Raw genomic sequence first — 17,191 nt, forward strand, 5'->3', positions numbered from 1 at the left:
AGAAGTTTTTGTGGTTTTTTTTTTTTCATATTTTGTAATATTTACATATACATGGTGAGGTTTCTTGGGAATGGAACTCAAGTCTAAACATGTAATTCTTTTATGTTTAATATATACCTTACTCATATAGCTAAAGGTAATTTTATACAATTTTTAAATTGTTTTTGAGACAGGGTCTTGCCCTGTCATACAGGCTGGAGTGCAGTGGTACAATAATAGCTCACCACAGCCCTGACCTCCCTGGCTCAAGCACTCCTCCCGCTTTGCCTTCCAAAGCTGGGACTACAGGCATGCACTACCACACCTGGCAATTTTTTTTAATTCTTTTTTTTTTTTTTTATGGTAGAAATGAGAGTCTTCTATATTGCCCAGGTTGGTCTCAAACTCCTGGGCTCACGCGATCCTTCTGCCTTGGTCCCCCAAATTGCTAGTATTATAAGTGTGTGCCACTGCACTAACCAATGATATTTTAAATAATTTTGTATCTGAAACAAAGTTTCTATTTTATTACCCTCACAGGCCTCTTGCATGGGGGGATTCTGGGCATGCATGGAAAAGGCATATTGCAGTGGGAGGAGCTGGGAGGGTTTTTTTTTCCTCCTGGGAATGCTGAATAAACTGTGAGTTGTGCATCTGCCTTTTAACTGTGACATATAACGTGAGGTCAGGTTTGTGGAAATTTTCATTTGTAGTATCATGTTGGCACTCATATTTTTCATCTTTTTTTTTTTTTTTTAAAGACAGAGTCTTGCTATGTCACCCAGGCTGGAGTGCAGTGGCATGATCACAGGTCACTGCAACCTCAACCTCCCAGACCCAAGTGATCCTCCTACCTCAGCCTCCCAAGAGCTGGGACTACAGGCATGCACTACTGTGCCCAGCTAATTTTTGTATTTTTTGTATAGATGGGGTTTCTCTGTGTTTGCCAGGCTCATCTTGAACTCCTGGGCTCAAGCAATCTGCTGGCTTGGCCTTCCAAAGTGCTGGGATTATGGTGGGAGCCACCATGCCTGGTCATACACACCTTTCTTTTATGTAACTGTTTTTTTCCTTTTCCTGTGTGCTGTTAATATTATATGAATTATATCATTATATATTGTATACTTAGCAACACAGTTACTGCGTTATGCATTTTTATAAATTATTGCTTTATGCATTTTTTTTAAACCAATGTATTAGTTTCCTATTACTGCTTATATAGAAAAAGAGTTAACATAGTGGGCCTGACTGCTTATTTTTAGAAGGCCTGCTTAGGAGGTCAGCCTTTGGTTGACACCTGAGAACTTGGATTTCAGGAGGGTTCCAGCCTCCCTAAATGATAACTGATAATGGTTTGTACAAACACTATGGTTTATGCGGAATACCTGCTTTTCTTCTCGGAATCTGGAATTTTGGTGTGTGTTAGGCAAGGGTGCCTACATGATCAACCTCCAATATAAAACATCTCCCACAGCAAAATACGTAGAATATTCCTATTATATATTTCTCATTTATATTATTTATACTGATTTTTTTCTTTTCATGGCTCACTTTCTGTTTCTTTTATTATTAATATGTTCATCTGTTTCATCTTCTAAGGTAATAAAGAATGCTGATGGGAGAACCATTTTCCTAATTTTCAAATTGTTGAGCTGTTTGCCATGATGGGTGAGTTCAAACTAAAAGCATTTTTCAGCTACAATTAAAGAATAGAACAGAAGTGAAAAAACTTTCTCTATTATGTGTTATTGTAAACCTTTTTATAAAAAAAGTTATGAAATAGCACATTTATGAAATGTTTACTTAATAGACTTTTGATTAAAGCACTTTTTGTGTTGCTGTAGTTTTAGAATGATCATTTTATGCATAACACAGTAGGGACATTCAAAATAAGCTGTTAAGATGTGTTATGATTTGCTTAAAGTCTGATGGCAAGAGAGAAATGACGAAATTTTATTTTATGATTAATAGAGCAGCAAATCACTGGTGCTCAGGGAGGATATGTTTTACAACTCTTGGTCATATACTGTGGTATAATGTTAAAGAGACTAAAGTATGGGAATGGGCTGTGTATGTTTAATTTACATATCATTTTGTTTTCATCTTTGCCTTCTTTTTGTTTTTCCTTTTCTTCTTTGTGTTAAGCTTTCCATCATGAGGCAGGGACTAGACAGGAAGACACTAGAAGGAAATGGAGTCATGAATGACCTATTCTATCCTAAATCAAGAAAAATGGGACTGAGTAGTTGGATGTTAAATTTTGAAACTTAAACTAACCCTGGTATTTGACTCTGACATTTACTTGCCAGAGTTTGCCTTTATCACACATTTTCTACTTCTTGCTTAACAAATGCACACACACACACACACACACACACACCCCATGAAGAACTATTTACCCATGTGATGAAAGGAGGGGCTAGGACACTTTCACTGTGTGTCATTGTAGCAAGTATGTAAGCTCAGACTTCACCTTCTTGAAAAATTTCTCTTCCACTTCCTTTTCTATAGTCATGAGTAGCAGTGCCCTCTTGTAGCCCAGATTCTCCACTCTAGTCAGCCTTACTTTCAGCTCCAAATTGTATGTACTTTCACTCCTTTCAACTTTTCATTTTGGCTGCTGTTACTTGTACTCTATGTATTGATCGAATTTATTTCTATCAGCCTAAATTAATACTGCTCTATAGTAGGCAACACTCATTGCCTAAAAACGTATACAAAGGTAGTCACAGAACACCATGACAGATGTTTGAAGTTTTGATTGAGGATGTTCTTCTGTAATTCTTTTTCAAGTATCATGAATAAGCATATAAGGTTCTTAATTCAAAATTTCTGATAAAAGATTTTTGAAAACATTATTTTCCAAATATTTTTTGGTTTTGTGCTCAGTTGAATGTCCATCCAACATATGTCGGAAACCCACTGCTTTTTCTGTGTACCCATTGCGCGGAGTCTAGGATCCTTTGGGCATCCTCAGTGCCTACTAGGTCATTTTGTGATCTTCATGAGATTTATAACCTGTCTAATCTGCCTGGTATCCTGTGGCCACCATTGAGCTCCTTAATAGAATGAAATAGTCTAAGAAGTGTTAGAACAATGCTTATTGTAGTTTTTGAATATGCTCATCATGTGCTTGGTCTTTTGGGATTTATTAGCTTACAATCGTCAACCTCTTCAAAGTTTCTTACTGGGTACTTATTTAAATTATTTATTTAAATAAGTTGTGTATTTATTTTACTTATTTAAATTATCTTTTAATTCATATAAAATATATAATTAATTTAGATAGATATTTAAATTTAAATTTTATATAAATTATATAAAATATGTATATATTATATAAAAGTATATTTTACATAAATTACATAAAATAAATTTTAAAATGAATAAAATAATAATTACTTGATTATTTAAATAAGTACCCAGTAGTAATTTTTCAAATTAAATTGCCCTTTGTTTTGTATGTCACCTTTCTAATATGGGAACTTCTGTTCAACAGGTCCTACCCTTTTTTTTACATATGTGACAGAAAACCATACTTACTTATTTTTCTGTTCTCATTTTTATTAATAAAGAAATGAGTATATATAAATGTTGGCCAGGGATGGTGGGTCACATCTGAAATCCCAGTACTTTGGAAGGCCCAGGCGGGCGCATCACTTAAGGTCAGGAGTTTGAGACCAATCTGGCCAACATGGCGAAACACCACCTCTACTGAAAATATAAAAAGTATCTGGGCTTGGTGGCATATGGCTGTAATCTTAGCTGCTTGGGAGGCTGAGACAGGAGAACTGCTTGAACCCAGGAGGTGGAGGTTGCAGTGAGCAAAGATCACATCATTGTACTCCAGCCTGGGCAACAAGACTGTCTCAACAACAACAACAAAAATTAGAGTATATATAAATGTGATAATCTATTTTAGCCAAAGGCCTTCCCCCACGGCATTTATTTTGGCATTGTAATATTAACCACATAAAATTGTTTAAATTCAGATGTTTAGGTTTTCTCTAATAAAATACTTAGAACAACATAGATATTTTTAAAAATTAGAGTTCCGACTTTGTGAGGCCAAGGTGGGAGAATCCCTTGAGCTCAGGAGTTCAGGACCATCCTGGGCAACATCATAGTGAGACCCCATCTCTACAGAAAAATAAAAAAGAATTAGAGTTCTATCCCTAGTATAGAATTAAGGATTTACCTTATTTATTTATTTTTATTTTATTTTATTTTATTTTTTGAGACAGAGTCTCGCTTTGTCACCCAGACTGCAGTGCAGTGGCGCAATCTCAGTTCACTGTGATCTCTGCCTCCTGGGTTCAAGCAATTCTCTTGCCTCATTCTCCCGAGTAGCTGGGCCTACAGGTACTCACCACCATGCCCGGCTAATTTTTGTATTTTTAGTAGAGACAGTGTTTGACCATATTGGCCAGGCTGGTCTCAAATTCCTGACCTTGTGATCCACTGGCCTTGGCCTCCCAAAGTACTGGAATTACAGGCATGAGCCACCACACCTGGCCAAGGATTTACCTTTTTAAAGAAGGTTGCATCAGATGCTTTTATTCTAGTTGAGATCCTTCTGAGTTTATTGATGGTATATCTATTGTGATTATACTGTACCTGATTGGCTTGGTTACCTATTTGGTAAGCTACCATTATGAAATAACTTTATTTTATAAAAAATACTTAGTAAAGGATTATAAAATTTTCTTTTAACCTGGAAATATTAATAAATTAATAAAATCAATAATAAAACCATTGTAACAATTACTTTTAAATTGTGATGAAATAACTTCACTACAAAATAGAATATATTAAATGTTATTAAAAATTAGTAAATTAGAAAAGGCAGCTATTTGTGTGAGAGACTATTAGGGCTGTTGAATTGTCAGAATATTTTTAGTGATTTCCCTTATAGGATAGGGCATATTTTAATTTTGATTACTCCAAGAACGTAAGTTAATGCTCACCAAAATGGTTACATTTTAAAGTGTAAGCTATAAAGTCTCTTGATTCCTTTGTTACTGTTTGTAATTATCATTAGTAGTTTTGATTTACTAGTGAAAATAAGTAAATTGTCCCTGAAATCTTCTAGAGAGCTTATAATTGGCATTACTGGAAGGCACATGCTTTGAGTCTCAGAAGGAAATCTTTGTGTATTTGGAAGAGTCTAAAAGTTCATGTTCATGATCCTTTCTCTCAGTTTTGTAGACGTGGTACTTTTCTCTAAAGAATGGAATTTTCTTATGTTGTTATTGGCCATGATCTTTAAATAGTCTGTTTTCAGTTTTGTCAAACCTTATGGTGAAGAAGTTTGAGAGCATTTTCAAATACAGTAGGCCAGTATCCACAGGTGAAGCTTTTCTTAGGTTCTGACTCTTAAGTATTGATGAAAGAAAAAAAAAACCTTCAAAAATGAAGTCTGTCCTTTGAATATAAAAGCTAAATAATCATATTTATGCAAAGTTGTTTATTTTTTCCCTACTTGCTTTTTTAAAGATTTTAGATGTCTTGATGTTTTGTTTGCGAGTCATAGAAAAGAATTTGTTATAACAGGGCAGTTTTGACTTTATTCTAGGAATTTAAATCATTGGAAGAATCAGAATGACTTCATCTTGTCTACAAGTGTCTCATGTGTAGACCGATGCTAGAGCTTGAGTCTAGTGCAATTTTATTTTACCAAAATTGTAGGCATTAAAAATACTCCAGATGCATTTTGGCATTAAATTAATATATTCTCTACATTAAATTTTATTACATGTCTATACATGTTGATATATATGTCACAATTATAATTCTATATATGTGTTATTTCAAAATTACCTAGATGATCAGCAAGCTTTGAACTCAATCATGCAAGATTTGGCTGTCCTTCATAAGGCCAGTCGACCAGCATTATCCTTGCAGGAAACCAGAAAAGCAAAATCTTCATCACCAAAAAAGCAGGTATTTATTTTAATAAGTATATTTTGTATTTCTATGAATTACTTTCCTTTAATATCATAATGTTATGGAGGACTTGTTTAATATGTTTAGCTTTTATACTTTCAAGTCAAGTATTTTGTTAGTGTTTTTTATACATTTTCCTGTAAGAGTGTGTGTTCATCTATTAACAATAGCGAAGTCATGGAATCAACCTAAATGCCCATCAGTGGTAGACTGGATAAAGAGAATGTGGTACATATACACCATGGAATTTTATGCGGCCATAAAAAAGAACAAGATCATGTTCTTTCAGGAACATGGATGGAACTGGAGGCCATTATCCTTAGCAAACTAAGCAGGAACAGAAAACCAAATACTCCATGTTCTCACTTATAAGTGGAAGGTAACTAATGAGAACACGTGGAGACATAGAGGGGAATAACACACTGGGGCCTACTGGAGGGTGGCGGGTGGAAAGAGGTAGAGGGTCAGGAAAAATAACTGATGGGTACTAGGCTTAATACCTTGGTGGTTAAGTAATCTGTACAAGCAACCCCCACAACATGAGTTTACTTGTGTAAGAAGCTTGCACATGTACCCCTGAACTGAAAATAAAAGTTAAAAGAAAAGTTTTTAAAGTATGCGTTTATAAAGAATGGTAGCATTCTGCAGCCAAGGTTGACCCCTTCCCAGAAAAAATAAGGTAACATTTTATTTAATGTGGTAACTGTTCTTCAAAGCTGACATTTTATCCATTTTTAAAGCACTTAAGCAAATTGGTTTTTTTTTTTTTGTTGCTCTTTTTTTATTCTGGATGTTTAGAAATGAGGATAATTTTATTGTGATAAATGAAATTAGTTTGGGATACTCAGCATGACACATAAAAATATAATCTGTGTTTGAAGCAGCAAATATCTCTACTCCTGGTACCTTATCTAGTAGATCTTGTTTTTTTTTCCTGTTGCACCCAGATTCAGCAACATAATTCTCAACTTTTTAGCAGAAACTATCAGTTTATTGTGCTGGTACAGAAATTGGAACTTCCCTTCCTGTCTGCTCTATTTTAAATGAATGGCTTAAAAAAGTGATTTAGAAATTGTAGAAATTTTATCTGATCTCTGAATGATTTGTCTAATTCTGCAAGACTGATTTGTCATGTCATTACAGAATGATGTCCGAGTCAAATTTGAACATAGAGGAGAAAAAAGGTAAGGAAGGAAACATTACCTGTTTGTTAATTGATTTAATCAAATGTGTATGCCACTTAAACTATTGAAAGGTTCTTTTCAGATTTGAATGAGGTTTCATGGCTTACAAATTGAGAATAGAGTAGTCCTTGGGAATGTGTAATGTCCTTACACTTAAGATAGATAAAATATGTCAAAATTCGCCGGGCGCGGTGGCTCAAGCCTGTAATCCCAGCACTTTGGGAGGCCTAGGAGGGTGGATCACGAAGTCAAGAAATCGAGACCATCCTGGTCAACATGGTGAAACCCCGTCTCTACTAAAAATACAAAAAATTAGCTGGGCGTGATGGCGCGTGCCTGTAATCCCAGCTACTCAGGAGGCTGAGGCAGGAGAATTGCCTGAACCCAGGAGGCGGAGGTCGCGGTGAGCCGAGATGGTGCCATTGCACTCCAGCCTGGGTAACAAGAGCGAAACTCCCTCTCAAAAAAAAAAAAATGTCAAAATTCAGGCTAAACATTATAAATGATTAATGTCTTTAAAGATCACTGCCTAATACAACTTTTAAATATTGTCATTTTCTGTTATTTTTACCCAGGGAAAATGAAATATATTTTTTCTTACAATTGTTTCATCCCTCCAGATACTATATAGCATTTGTATATATGAGCTTAATATTCACAATTCTGATTTTTCTCAAGAGACCTCAGTGCTATGACATGTATGCCATTAGTAATGTTGAGGAAAGTGAATTGGACTAGTGGCCGTAAATTATTTAGCAGAGATGTAAACCTAGCCTTCTACTTGGTATCTGTATCTCTGTGCACAAATTATAGGGTCGTAGTTGACAATAAAATTGCTAACAGGATCTAATAGGAGTTAAGAAAAATGGAATTTCATTTCTGCTATTAGTGTCTCATGAAATTCATGTAGTGAAAAGCCTAACAGTTTTAAGGATTTTAAAGTGGCTCACAAATAAACATATTTTACATAGAAATGTTTAAAACTGGAATATACCAAGTAAACCATGGAACTGTCCAATCTGCTTTCCTAAAAGAATTTAAGATTCTTTTATGAATATTTTCCAAATTTTTTCATTCAGCATTATTTGTTGAGTACTTAATATATGCTAGGCCCTGAAGGAATAAAGGGGGCAAAGCAGACCTGTCTCTTTCCTTGTGGGACTTAAAGGGTGATATTGATGGTCTTCAGGGTTTAGGTGCATGCTCTCTTAGGGGCAGCACAGGCCAGTCCTTTGGGAATTAGAAAGAAAACATTGGAATTTTAATCTTTAAAAAATACTAGGGTGGTGGCTCATGCCTGTAATCCCAGCACTTTGGGAGGCCAAGGTGGGCAGATCACCTGGAGATCAGGAGTTTGAGACCAACCTAGCCAACATGGTGAAACCCTGTCTCTACTATAAATCCAAAAAAAATTATCAGGGCATGGTGGTGTGTGCCTGTAATTCCAGCTGCTAGGGAGGCTAAGGCAGGAGAATCACTTGAACCCAGGAGGTGGAGGTTGCAGTGAGCTGGAATTGTCCCACTGCACTCCAGCCTAGGCGGCAGAGCAAGACTCTGTCTAAAAAAAAATAATTTTATGTATGTGTGTGTGTATATATATAGAAAGTATACCTACATGATACATGTACCCAAAAATGTTGAGTTGATAAGGATACAGAAATCAAAATTTGAATCCCTGGAGAACAACTTTCTTCTTTTTAACAGTTTCATTGCATTCTGTCACACAGATATTACATAGTTAACTTTAATCACTGTCCTCAGTGGACATTTTGCATTGCTCTTTAACATTCATATGGTAGTTTCAGTGGAAATTAAAAACTGCAGAAAATTTTGAGAATTTTCTTTTTAAAATTTGTGTTAGGATAAAACAAACTTCAGAGTTTTTTTTAACTTTGTGTTGAAAATTTGTGCCTGTGATAAAAAATGATCTGTCATAATATTTAAGTAAAGTGAATATTTACATAGTTTTTAGTTAATTTTATATCTTTCTAAAAGGAGGTAACTGTTGCAGGTTTATTATTTAACTTTGCCTATGAAAATAAAATCTTAAAATTGTGTTTGTATAGAATCCTTCAGTTCCCCAGACCAGTTAAACTGGAAGATCTGAGATCTAAAGCTAAAATTGCCTTTGGGCAGCCTATGGATCTACATTATACCAACAACGAGGTAAACATGTACTGTTTTACTTTTGTAGGTCTTACCTTCAAAAGTAATGTTTGTTTAAGAGACTGCTTTTAAGACTTTTGTTTTTATTTAGGGATTGATAAATATGGTATGTCAGAAGAAGAAAACATCATAAGTAAATTTTAACTGACTAAAATGGATTTATTTCATTATGGAAAATAATAGAGGTGCTACTATGCAAATAATTGAGTGAGGGTTTATTATAGGGGGAAATATATGTATTGGAATTTTGTTGCTTGTGTATGTTTTGTTTATATTTGTGTACTTTATTGATGAACTGTCTTTTCCTCTCATACTCTACTCTTGGCTACAGATGACAGAGCTTTGGTAGTTAAACAGTTGAGTTAAAACTTAAAGGATTATTTTAGTGTTGGTTAGGGATCAATTAGATTATTATGTTTGAGAATCAGTGCATATGATCTTAAAGGCTTGCTCTAGCAGTGAGGAGCTCTGCGTTGTGGAGAAACCCTTTTTAATGTTCTGTAAACTTAGGATTGGATTCAGTGATCTCTGAAGTTACTTCAGTTCTTGAGATTCTATGAGATATCAGAATCTTGTGATCTTAAAATTTCTAGGGCAGTATAGTTAATAATTAGTAATTAGGTGAATTTGTTTTTTATATTCAGAAAATATGTGTTCATTTCTTAGGCATAATGCTATAATTTATAAGTTAAGAGCATCTCATGGAGTAGACCTTACAGACTTGTGGTACAAGCAAACCATTAATAAATGAGTTGTTTCAATATACGAAGTTCTTTGAAAGAAATGTATAAAGTATTGTGATGAAGAATAAAGGGTGGAACACGGTGACTCATGCCTATAATTGTAGCACTTGGGGAAGTCAGAGCAGGAGGATCACCGGAGGCCAGGAGTTCAAGACTAGCCTGGGCAACATAGCAAGATGCCATCTCTGCAAAAAAGTAAAATTATCTGAGTGAGATGGCATACACCTGTAGTCCCAGCTACTCGGGAGGCTGAGGCAGGGGGATCTGAGGTGGGAGGATAGCTTGAGCCCAGGAATTTGAGGGTACAATGAGCTGTGATTGCACCACTGCACTCCAGCCTGTGTGACAGAGTTGTCTGAACAACAAAGAATAAATTTTTAAAAAATGTCTTGAACTTGATTCATTATCCCATAGGATGATTCTAGGGGAATCTTGGCATATCTTGTTTTCTTTTTTCTAAAATTATATTATTGAAAACTTTCAAAACTTTCAAATGCTAAGATACATTAACACTATAATATTGTCTTTATCTACTAGCCTAGTACTCAAGAAAAAGGTTAGTGTGACATAATTTGTTCATGTTATACCTATGCCAGCTCCTAAAAATTGCTGTGTTTTTTTTTTATGATTTCTCCCAGTTTGCTATGTAATTTTTTTCTGAGGTTTACTTGAGGATTGACATCAAGGTAACTGATTTTTTTTTTTTTTTTTGAAATTAGGTTTCACTCTATTACCCAAGTTGGAATGCAGTGGGCTGATCTCACCTCACTGCAACCTTCACCTCCCTGGGCTCACACAATCCTCCCATCTCAGCCTGCTGAGTAGCTGGGACTACAGGAGGGTGCCACTGCACCCGGGTAATTTTTGTATTTTTGGTAGAGACGTGGTTTCATCATGTGGCCCAGGCTGGTCTCAAACTACTGAGCTCAGGTGATCCACCTGCCTCGGCCTCCCAAAGTGCTGGGATTACAGACATGAGCCCCCATGCCCGACCTGATCTGTATTTTTAAGAACCCTTTCCCATTTTCTAAAAATTGGAAAATTGCTCTATTTTTAGTTTATTTTTCTCATGCTTACTGAAGGACTTCTGTGAGTGGTTCTGCCATTATATTTTCCTGGCAGGAATGTGGTAGAGGTGGTATTAGGATACGATTACATTTAAGATTTCTTGTAACCCTGAGATTCTGTGAGTGACCCATGTCCTGATTCATATCTTGACATATTGTCCCAAACCAAATGGATGATCTTGAATATTGGTGGTACTAAGGAAAATCTTACTAGTTTTATGGACATGTGGATAAGCAAAAAAATCATTTTTACTGCATGCTATTCCACTTCTATAAATATTTTTTTCTAGTGTAATATTAACTTCTCTGTTCAAAGCGAACTATTACTCTGTAAACTTCTAGTTGGCAGAGTTGAAATGTTATGGAAATTAAAGCTGGATATAAAAGCTGGGATTGTTAGAATTTGTTAGTTTGGCCTCTCTAATAAGGTGTGTGTGGGGTGTGTGTGTGTGTGTGTGTGTGGTCATGGCAGGGTGTGTTGTCATGGGGGTTAGGTGTGGAGGTGTTCAGGCCAAGTTAGGATTTATAAGATCATTTCCATTTTAGATCCATTTTAGATAAGTAGAGCAGGAATTTTTTTCCTTTCTTTTGTTTTGTTTATTTTTGTTTTTGTTTTTTTTGAGACAGCATCTTGTCCTGTCAACCAGGCTGGAGTGCAGTGGCACAATCGTGGCTCACTGCAGCCTTAACTTCTCCAGCTCAATCAGTTTTCCCCCTTCAGCCTCCTAAGTAGCTGGGACTACAGGCATGGCACTACCACTGTGCCTGCCTCAACTTCCCCAACAGATATGCATATTCCTTCCAGATGCCTCAGTGCTACACCAGAGCAGGCCTGGTCCCAGGACAGGAATGTGGTTCCACCCAGTGGCTTGAGACTTCCTGAGAAACTGTAGCATATCCAACACCTCCCCAAAAATGTACAATATAACTTGTTTCGGTCCAAAGCAGGTTCCTTATGTTTCTGCCTTCCCCGCCAGGGTCACTCCATCACCCACACAAAGGAACAAGGTTTGCCAGGATGTCCGAGTGCCCCATGGCTTTGGCTCTCATGTGCATGGATGTTAATTTTTGTATTTTTTGAAGAGATGCAGTTTCACCATGTTGCCCAGGCTGGTCTTGAACTCCTGGGCTTAAGCAGTCTGCATACCTCAGCCTCCCAGAGTGCTGAGATTACAGGCATGAGCCACTGCGTCCAGCCTGGAGAGCCTTTTAATGGCTCTCTTCATACTTCACTATGTAAAGTCAGGAAGATATTTCAGTTCTTTTAGATTTCAGTTAATATGTTCTTGAACTCAATTTTAAGTTTCCTTTCTAGAAAGGATTTATATCAACAACAGGTTTATCAAAAGGAAGCCAGAGGGAGATCAGTTTCATGAATGAGAAGGAAGTGAATTCACCAAGCAAGAAAACATTCTCTGATTTCTTTAGTATAATGTAGATAACTTGGGACTTGTTCCTGACTCTTAGTCCTCATTTTAGGTTGTAATAGGTGACCTTAGAACATAGGCGGATCATATTAGGTCTGTAGGCAATGCCTAAGCTGCTGCACCAGGCACTCCTCCAGGATATTACATTTTACAGCAGCAAACTGAGGAAGAGCAGAATCATTTATGTTCCTTTTTTTTTTCTGTCATTTGACTTAGTGGCTTTCCCCCCCAAAAAGTAGCAGTATCTTGGAGAAGTAAACAATCCAGTTATAAATGTATGGTAAAAGTAAGTGTTCAGATTTTCCCCTCAGAGGGAAAATTGGTAGAACAGTGTTTATCATTGCTTTAAAATTGTCCTGCTTAAAAAGTAATAGACTATTGAAGATAGAGGCAAGATATACCAATATGTTTCATAATTGGTGGGAAATAGAAATGTATTTAAGTAGATAGGTAGATCAGGCTCGTTCTTTGATACCAAACAGTTAATAATTGTATGTTATTAGAAAAAAATTCTCATAGAGCAAAAAGAGCCCAGTTAGTAACTTATAGTAATACAAAATTAGCTACAAACAATATGTTTTAAGTGCAGGTAAGTAAGTGCAAGTAGATTGTCTGATGGAATACACATGAATCCTTTATATTCATGTCTGGCAGCTTTTCTTAAAGCAAGGACTTTTTTGGCCAGGCACAGTGGCTCACGCCTATAATCCCAGCACTTTGGGAGGCCCAAACAAGCAGGTCATTTGAGGTCAGGAATTTGAGACCAGCCTGGTCAACATGGTGAAACCATGTCCTCTGCTAAAATAGAAAAACCAGCCGCTTGTGGTGGTGCATGCCTGCAATCTCAGCTACTGGGGAGGCTGAGGCAGGAGAATCCCTTAAACCCAGGAGGCAGGTTGCAGTGTGCTGAGTGAGATTGCCACTGTATTCCACCCTGGGTGACAGTGAGACTCCATCTCAAAACAAAAAAACCAGAACCCCAGGGATTTTTTTCATAAAGAAGTCTGCAGAATGAACACACACCATGCCAGCTTTTGGGTTTGGGTTCATACTGAGCTTTTACCACTGTGATATTTATTAAACAGCATTTATCATGTGTCTACTCTTTGCTTATTGCTGGTGTGTGTGTGTGTGGGGGGGGGTCCTTGTCCTCAAAGAATACTGTAGAAGACCCCAAACTAATTCAGCCTTACATTTGAATGGCTCATATATTGTGCTAAGTAGAGCCAGTTAACAAGTGCAGAATATGTTCACTCGTTTTTATTCCTTCAGTGAAATGGAATTTACTTTTTAAGAAAGTAACAGATATTTTTATTTTCTTAAATTGTATGAATTTATGCTTTTTCTCATAGAACTCTTAGGTGCTTTTGTCCTCTATAACATCTATTGCGTGAGAGGACTAATGAAAGCAGATTCCACATTCAGGGTTTACTATGGAATGGTTAACTCATTAGTTTGTTTGTTTTAGGGTATAGTGGTCAGGTCACCAGGCTCAGAGAGAACTCCAGGTGGGCTGTAGATTGCAGATATTTTACTAGCGGTACCCTCCATAGCAGCTGTCCTCTGTGGCAGGTGCTCAGGATGTTGGTATGTTGAAGAGCACACCAGCTAAGAGTGCAAATTTGTGGTTACCATTGAAAAAAGGAATGAGTTTGATGTACACAGAAGAAAAGTAGTACCTTTATTTCATATGGTCTCTGTACTCCTTTATGCTGTTTAGGGGTGAATATACTATAACTTAAATTTAGCAACATTATGGAAATATTCTAGAAAATTAATCTTTAAACATTATTTTCTAGCAGAATGTAATGATTAATAAAGCAAAATTTAAAAACATTCATGTTCATTCTAAGATGGTGGTAGAATGAGGAGAGCAAAGCAATCTGCGCATACACATTTAGACTTTCATCATAGTAACAAATCAAAGAGCAAGGTATTTTGACATTTGTAATTCCTTAGTAGTGGAGGTGCTAGTGGAAGAACTTGACCTGGTGAGATAGCTGAATGATTCCTTATGTTTGTTTTTAGTTGGTAATTCCATTAACTACTCAAGATGACTTGGACAAAGCTGTGGAACTGCTGGATCGTAGTATTCATATGAAGAGCCTCAAGATATTACTTGTAATAAATGGAAGTACACAGGTATGACTTGGGATATTTTTTTCAGTAAGAATTATAGGACTTGTGCTTATAAAAGTTAATATATGAAGCATAGTTATATTCTGTAACCATTGTAATATTTTCATTATGATTAAATGTAAACTTTCATCCTTTACTTACTATACTTTAATATCCTTGCTCCTCAAAACCACATTGTCATAGCTATAAATAAGTATAATATATTGTACATATGAAGCTAATAGAAGCTGGCAACTTAGGAAGAATTATGTTAGAATTAAAATTTCAGAGAGAGAGGATTTGATTAAGGCCCACAAACAATATAAAATAGTTTGTACTTGATAAGGGAGAGGATTCTTTTTAAAGCCCCAGGGAGGAAGAATAACGTTAATTGTCTTTTCTTCTTTGTAGGCTACTAATTTAGAACCATTGCCATCACTAGAAGATTTGGACAATACAATATCCGTAGCAGAGAGGAAAAAACGGCTTTCTATAATAGGTAAGAAAGAAAACTAGTGTCTGAATTACAAAATGAGTGATTTCTCAGTTTCTTCTCTATCCTTTAATGTAGTGCAGCACCTAAACATATTTGTGATAAATAATATTCTTTTTCTATACTTCCTGTAATTTATGTACATTAAATACATTCTAGTATTTGATGTCCCTTGAAAATTCAAGTTTACAGGATTAGTAATGTCCAGTTTAAATTCTTTGTTATATGCTCAGGGTATTTTAATGTTTACAAATTCAAATAAAACTTTAAATAGGTTGTAGGCTGGGCAAGGTGGCTCACGCCTGTAATCCCAGCACTTTGAAAGGCCAAAGCAGGTGGATCACAGGGTCAAGAGATTGAAACCATCATGGCCAACATGGTGAAACCCCAACTCTATTAAAAATACAAAAATTAGTTGGGTGTGGTGATGTGCCTGTAGTCCCAGCTACTTGGGGAGCTGGGTCTGGAGAATGGCTTGAACCCAGGAGGCAGAGGTTGCGGTGAGCGGATATTCACTCCACTACACTCCAGCCTAGTAACAGAGCGAGACTCCATCTCAAAAAAAAAAAAAAAAGAGGTTTTAATTGTAGAAATAGAATGGAGGAAAAAATTAAAAGAATGAATTATAATATATTAAAATTAATAGACTAGATTATAAATTCACAAGCCTTTCTCTAGGGTTTTAGTGATTGCTAAGAATGCTGTCAAAATAAAGATACCAAGGAGTTTTATATTATGCTTTATTACTTTATTAGTATTCATTTTCATTTGCCATTAATATATTACTATAATTAAGCTTATGATATAAAGAAATAAGGATCCTACATGCTGTTTTTTAAGGAGGCTTTATTCATGCACCATCAGATGGGCACAGGTACTCTAAACTCCCCAGTTCTGTCTGTTCTTCAGGTTGTGGAAAACATTAATAATCTCCGTTTTTATTTGATAAAAGCATTACATTATTTCAAAAAACCACTGGCATAAATGTTCTTACACAGAGGGCAGTGAGTATGGCCATTAAAGATAGCATGAAAACATGGGGGCAGATTTAAAAGAGAAAAGTTTAAGAGGAGGAGCAACAGGAGGAATAGGAGGAAGTGGGAGAGTGGGTCAAAATAAATGTGGTTGGGAATTTAAAAAGACTAGTAACAGAAGAGGATTGTTGATAATGAAAGAAAAACTTGAATTGGCATGTGAACCACAAAAAAAATACACATTACTCATGTTTTCTTTTGGTTCCCAGAAGCAGTATTTTATGACCGTTCTCCTCTAAGTGTCTGTCTGTCTTAAGTCCTACCTTTGGTTTCAGGAATGCAGAAATTCGAGCAGCAGAGATGATACACAAAATACAAATGGCGTGTCCTTTTCATTCAGATGTATTTTGATATAATTTTAAAATTTAGTGAAAGAACATTTGAAACACCCAAATTGAAATTTCAGCTTCTGATGAACCTGAGACCAGTAAATGTGTCTTCATCTTTAAATCATGGGATTGTTGTAGCAATAAATTGGGAGAACACTTGTACATTTTACTTTATAAACTGTAAAGCATGAGTACTATTTGTTGTACATTTCTTTCTTTATCCCCATGTCTTATCACATTATAGTACTTGTCATTTTAAAGAAAAAAAATTACTAATTATTTTATTTCATTTTTTGAGACAGAGTCTCACTCTGTCACCCAGGCTGGAGTGCAGTGGCACAATCTTGGCTCCTTGCAACCTCTGCCTCCTTGGTTCTAGCTATTCTCCTGCCTCAGCCTCTCAAATAACTGAGATTATAGGCACCTGCCATCATGCTTGGCTAATTTTTATATTTTTAGTAGAGATCAGGTTTCACCATGTTGGCCAGTCTGGTCTCGAATTCCTGACCTCAGGTGATCTGCCCACCTCGGCCTCCCAAAGTGCTGGGATTTACTTTAGTTGCGTTCAACAGAACAAGCTAAATACACTAGTTAAATTGACATTTTAAATTAAAATTACATTGACTGTCTTATTCTAATAAATATTCTTGTTTGATGTCAGCTCCAGCATAAGAAGAAATTGGAAATTGTTAAGTATAGAATTAG

The 17,191-nt window shown here is 36.1% G+C and overlaps 1 protein-coding gene across 1 annotated transcript in view; it reads left to right on the forward strand.

Annotated features, from left to right (window-relative positions):
• Positions 1 to 17,191, forward strand: part of MAP3K2 (mitogen-activated protein kinase kinase kinase 2) — a 72,933-nt gene that overhangs the window by 32,386 nt on the left and 23,356 nt on the right. The window contains exons 2-7 of the mRNA XM_035304164.3: positions 1,579 to 1,647; positions 5,804 to 5,922; positions 7,069 to 7,109; positions 9,176 to 9,275; positions 14,541 to 14,654; positions 15,042 to 15,129. Of these exons, the coding sequence (XP_035160055.1) occupies positions 1,641 to 1,647; positions 5,804 to 5,922; positions 7,069 to 7,109; positions 9,176 to 9,275; positions 14,541 to 14,654; positions 15,042 to 15,129 (469 nt within the window). The 5' untranslated portion in view covers positions 1,579 to 1,640. The remainder of the gene's footprint in view (positions 1 to 1,578; positions 1,648 to 5,803; positions 5,923 to 7,068; positions 7,110 to 9,175; positions 9,276 to 14,540; positions 14,655 to 15,041; positions 15,130 to 17,191) is intronic.

The sequence above is a fragment of the Callithrix jacchus genome, chromosome 6 (genome assembly GCF_049354715.1).
Source record: "Callithrix jacchus isolate 240 chromosome 6, calJac240_pri, whole genome shotgun sequence".
Taxonomy (NCBI): Eukaryota; Metazoa; Chordata; class Mammalia; order Primates; family Cebidae; genus Callithrix; species Callithrix jacchus.